This window comes from Gossypium hirsutum, chromosome A08, assembly GCF_007990345.1.
Source record: "Gossypium hirsutum isolate 1008001.06 chromosome A08, Gossypium_hirsutum_v2.1, whole genome shotgun sequence".
NCBI classification, from domain to species: domain Eukaryota; kingdom Viridiplantae; phylum Streptophyta; class Magnoliopsida; order Malvales; family Malvaceae; genus Gossypium; species Gossypium hirsutum.
This window is the reverse complement of record NC_053431.1, coordinates 121,791,406-121,795,980: the sequence shown is the minus strand read 5'-3', so window position 1 is coordinate 121,795,980 and position 4,575 is coordinate 121,791,406. Positions and strand designations below refer to the sequence as shown.

The window sequence follows — 4,575 nt, the reverse complement described above, 5'->3', positions numbered from 1 at the left end:
TCAAAACCAATATCCTGCTATTCTGATAGTTACTGCGCTCTTATAAAGAAATTTGCTAAACAATATACACAGTTCAAGAGCCTTGGGAGGAGTCACAATGTAAGTTTGAGGGTCTGTTCATCCCACTCACTTTTACATTCAATGCCATTGCAAATAACTTGGATCATTGATTGGAAAAACAATGTGTGTGTGGCTATACTATACTATCTTGTAATACAAACCTGTATGTAGAACTTTTAAGGGTTGAAAATTGCTCTTTGATCCCCTTAAACTTGTGGCTGTACAGTGGAAAGAGAGGCTCTCTGCCTTGCAAAGAATTCAGTTCACTTATATGAGTATCTGAGATCTGGCAGCACCACGAGAACATTTCTTCCGGCCGCTTTTGCTAAGACCACAAACACAGATCTCTAGAAGATTATAGTCCTCATCCCAGAATAACAAAGAGCCCGTCTCTGGATTCTCCAACATCATTTTAGAGGTCAGGAAACCGGCAATACTCCATGTTTGGTAAAGTCGAGATTGCTTTCCAATAAACTTTCCATTTCGGGTGTCATAATATTCAGGCCAATGATCAATTGAAAGCCTCTTCTCTGCCAAAGCAACTGCCTTCTCAGCTAGTTCTAATCTGCGCATCTTGATGCAAGCCAAAGTGAACTGAAAGAATGATGTAAGATTTGAATGAGTATCACTGCATGAAACGGTTCAAGGTACTATTCAAAGAAGAATCATAGAACGAAGTTGGATGATTAAAATAAAACCAGATAAACAATTAAGTCCAAAGAAAATTCAAGCTTTTACCTGCCAGAGAAGTGTTGGCCAGGATCCACCATTATGATAGGACCAAGGGCTGCACAATACACTCGTGTCAGTATATAATGCATGCATGCATGCATATATGTGTATATATAGAGGGAGAGAGAGAGACTTCATGTACAGGGCAAGGAACTCACGTATTCTTTGGATCACTGCCAGTTATTATGCGCCACTCTTCATTCTCCACTGCAGGATATAATATCTTGAGAGGCATATGTCCCACAATATCACCCCATTTGGCTTCAATTAAGTTGAGAATAGCTTCATTCTGCTTTGGAGTGCCCAGTGATGAAACAATGGACCAGAGATTCCCAAGCGTGAAGAACCTAAAATCCATGTGAGCTGGCTGTAGATTGCCAATTAGATACCCACCTTCTTCAGGTATCCAATCCATAAGCCATGAAGGAATTTGCTCGGGATAAATATTGAATTTGTTGGTAGCATCCATGGAATACTCTTCTGTCTTATATCGGTAAATCTCATTAATCTTTTTCATGTCAACCCAGTAGTATTCTCTAATGTGGAATGATAGTGCACTCAGCCGATTATTGATAGCTCTTATCAAATTCTTGGAACTTTCATTTGCAGTGAGCATCTCAAGAGAAGAACGTAGAGCAGCATAAAACAAAGCCTGTTAGATCAAACATATGACAGTTAGGAGAACTGAAGATAAGCAGAGGAAAGAAAACTTAAAAATACTTGAAACAAATTAACTCACTTGGATCTCAAGGGGATGACCATGAATGCCCATCCTTCTGTCTATCATGCAGGATCCATCAGTGACTAACAGAGAAGGAAACATATCAAATCCATCAGCTAAACACAAGTTGAGGATCAGTTTTATTCCTGTTTGAACATCCACTCTCTCTTGCAACGTACAATCACCAGTGATCTTCCCATATGCCCTCAGCAATATAATCCACCACAATCCTATCAACAAAGTCAGTTCAATAAACTCAATCACTTTCTTACAAAGCAATAACTTGGAAAAGAAGAAATCAGTTTACAAGTGCAAAATAACTATGATTGTTGAAGATGAACAGCTCAACATCCTCATTTTTAGACTGGCAAGTTCTTGTACTAAATGGTATTGACAGTTGCAATATAATATACTAACCAGAGTCCACTGGGGCAACACGACCAATAGCTGATTCTCCAAAATCTGGATCCAGTACTTCCTCAAACTTATTACCATCAAGAGGTACAGTTCTGACCTTAAAACTAGCTGGCATCAAACCCTGTCCAGGACTATAGCAGTCCACAGTTTTCTCCCAACTCTAGATCAAAAACAACAAAAAAGTTGTTAAGTTCCAAATTGTTGATTTGGTAAAACTTATTGGGAAATGGTTAACCTCCATAGCATTGCTAGTGGATGTGTTTCAAGGTCCCAGCACAAGCAAAAGAGGCATAAAATTGATTACATTAATGGCTCATTTGGTTATTTAGTGTATTAACACAAGTAAAAGTTTAATCACTACATAAGCATTAAATGGCTTGGACAAGTAAAATCTAGTAAAAAATTAAGACCTCTTCAAAATAAGTAAAGAAATTCCCTTCCTTAGCTCAAAAGAAGTCATGTGAGTAGCTAAAAATTTCCAAATGAAATTAATTTATTGTTAACTCATTTATGAATACATGTTGAAAAAATAAGACTACATGAGTAAAAAATGCTCAAAGTTCTACAATGATTAACAGGCATCTAAAAAGCACAATATAACAACTTTATGGGGAATATGTGCATTGAATTTGTTTTACACATGGAGAAGAAAAACTTAATGGTGTGTGAGAAACATGCACTAAGTACTTTAGAAAAGAACAAGAAAAATCCCAGCTATCTCCAAGGGAGCCTCGAATTGCTTAAAGGACAGTTAGAAAGAACCACAGAAATGAATCCTACGATGAATTTTCCTAGCATTGACGTTTCTAAGCATTTTAACATGCAAGTTTTGCAGTTATCTGAAATTATGAATGTTAAACAACACTTAAATCTACACAAACACCAAACAATCAATGATGGAAAAGGAAATGCAGAGTTATGTAGCTACAATATTATTCATCAAGGTAAATAAGTGAATATATATACCTGCAACTGCAAGGTATGGAGGAGAAAATTCTTGACAATCTCTCCTTCACCTTTAAGCAAGAAAGCCAAAGCCGAAGGCACAAAATCACGAATGAAAACCTGATCATAATTCAAGGGCTGCTTGTCACCTGGATCGTTTGCAGCCACTGTACCAACAGGGGATCCACAATACGTCACAACTGCACCTCTCAACAAATTCCATGCCTCCTTTTCAATGTCGTTCTCAACTTTAATTCCACTCTTCCTTCCCTCCAAAGCCTCCCCGATGTTCTTCACGTTGTTTACATCTTCAGCCACAGGAACTTCTCCTCCTAAAACGTTCTCAACCTTTTCAATCCTTTCAACAACAAACGGATTCACATTGATGCCGTTTTGCAAGTAAAATTTGTCCAAATTCTGGTCTTTTACGCGGGTTTCAACCGATGTTGAGAGATCTCTCACCCTTGATGCTACCCTGACATCAGTAGAGACACCGTAAGGCCTAGAAAGAGACCCGGATTGAGAGAGATCCAAACTTGTTGACCAATTCGGCTTCTTCGTATTATTGATAACGCGTCTAAAGGGTAAGAATCGAGAAGGGTAGGCGTGGAATTGAGAGTTGTAACTGAAATTCGGAAGAAAAGCATTGGTCTTGCAGAAAAGCTTTTGCTTACAAGGAAAGGGATGATGAAACCAATGTCTGAACCCGAAAAACGATGAGTTTCTGAGGTTTAGGACCCTCGAAGGAAGCTTCATAGGGGAATTGCGGATAAAATTCATGACGCTCATAACTGAAAACAAAGATATGGAGATAGAGAAGAATACAACATGAAATCGTTTCTTTTCGTCCCCTTTGGTTGTGCGAGCTGAATGAGGAGACTGAGAAAAAAAGATGGGCTTCCCTTTTAATGGGTTTTGTCTTGGGATAATAAGAGGTTTTGAAAGAGAGATTGGTGTCCTTTGACGGGGAAATGGGGTCCAGAGTCTTGGAAATAGAGACCAAACGATGGCTGAAACCACACTGATTCTTAGAAAGCGCGTCTTAGGCATGGAAGGGGAACGGTTGCCGGTTTCAAATAAAGAAAAAAATGAAAATTCGTCTAGGTTTTAAAAATCCAATAATATGTCTAACCGGTCAGATTATGATCGTTCGAGTTTTACACTGATTTATGTTTTAATTAAGTAAATTATTAGATGGGTAAACTATTAAAATAATTACTTTTATTTCTCTCATGTTATATTTTAGTTATTTATATTTGAAATGTTACGTTTTAATCACTGAAATTAATATGTTGTAACATTTTAGTCATTAAACCGTTAATTCTCATTAATAGTGTAACGGCATGTTAAATCATTATTTCAAACAAAAGTTTTAGATTAAATTATACAATTAGTCTCCCCATTTTTTTTCATTTTGAACAACTTATAGATTGATAAAAAGAAAGGGGGACCAAAGTGGCAAATATACCATTTACCATAAATGAGGCGGCAAATGTTGATAAAAATCTATGATTTTTATTGTTTAATTATTATTAATTTATAATGTATATAATTATTTATGGTAATTTATATTAGTTATAAATTAAAAATATTATATTATATGAATAAATCAAAAATTTGTCAAATGGATGGTGATGACATTATACAATTGTAAAAAAAATGTACATGTGTAATATTTATATTTAATTAGTAAATATATA

General features: G+C 36.3%; 1 protein-coding gene across 3 annotated transcripts; it reads right to left on the bottom strand.

Moving 5' to 3' along the window:
• On the bottom strand, positions 1 to 3,940 carry LOC107893760 (alkaline/neutral invertase A, mitochondrial). 3 transcript variants are annotated; one of them, XM_041075096.1, is made up of 6 exons: positions 2,897 to 3,940; positions 1,931 to 2,090; positions 1,532 to 1,743; positions 951 to 1,444; positions 799 to 847; positions 1 to 688 (listed from the first exon to the last, which is right to left on the bottom strand). In XM_041075096.1, exons 1-6 carry the CDS (start codon positions 3,923 to 3,925, stop codon positions 686 to 688), a joined length of 1,947 nt encoding a protein of 648 aa, XP_040931030.1. In that variant the 5' UTR covers positions 3,926 to 3,940; the 3' UTR covers positions 1 to 685. The 3 variants fall into 3 exon arrangements, with proteins under 3 accessions (XP_040931030.1, XP_016674332.1, XP_016674341.1); XM_016818843.2 differs by having other exon boundaries at positions 1 to 654; XM_016818852.2 differs by lacking the exon at positions 799 to 847 and having other exon boundaries at positions 1 to 654.
• Positions 3,941 to 4,575: the final 635 nt, after the last annotated feature.

What these genes read in the sequence shown, in the direction of transcription:
- LOC107893760 (XM_016818843.2), bottom strand. Translation starts at nt 3,925, where the DNA reads ATGCCTAAGACGCGCTTTCTAAGAATCAGTGTGGTTTCAGCCATCGTT. An exon ending in TGTTGCCCCAGTGGACTCTG is followed by an intron (nt 1,744 to 1,930) that starts GTTAGTATATTA and finishes CTTTGTTGATAG; the next exon opens with GATTGTGGTGGATTATATTG. An exon ending in GGCAGTGATCCAAAGAATAC is followed by an intron (nt 848 to 950) that starts GTGAGTTCCTTG and finishes TGTATTGTGCAG; the next exon opens with CCCTTGGTCCTATCATAATG.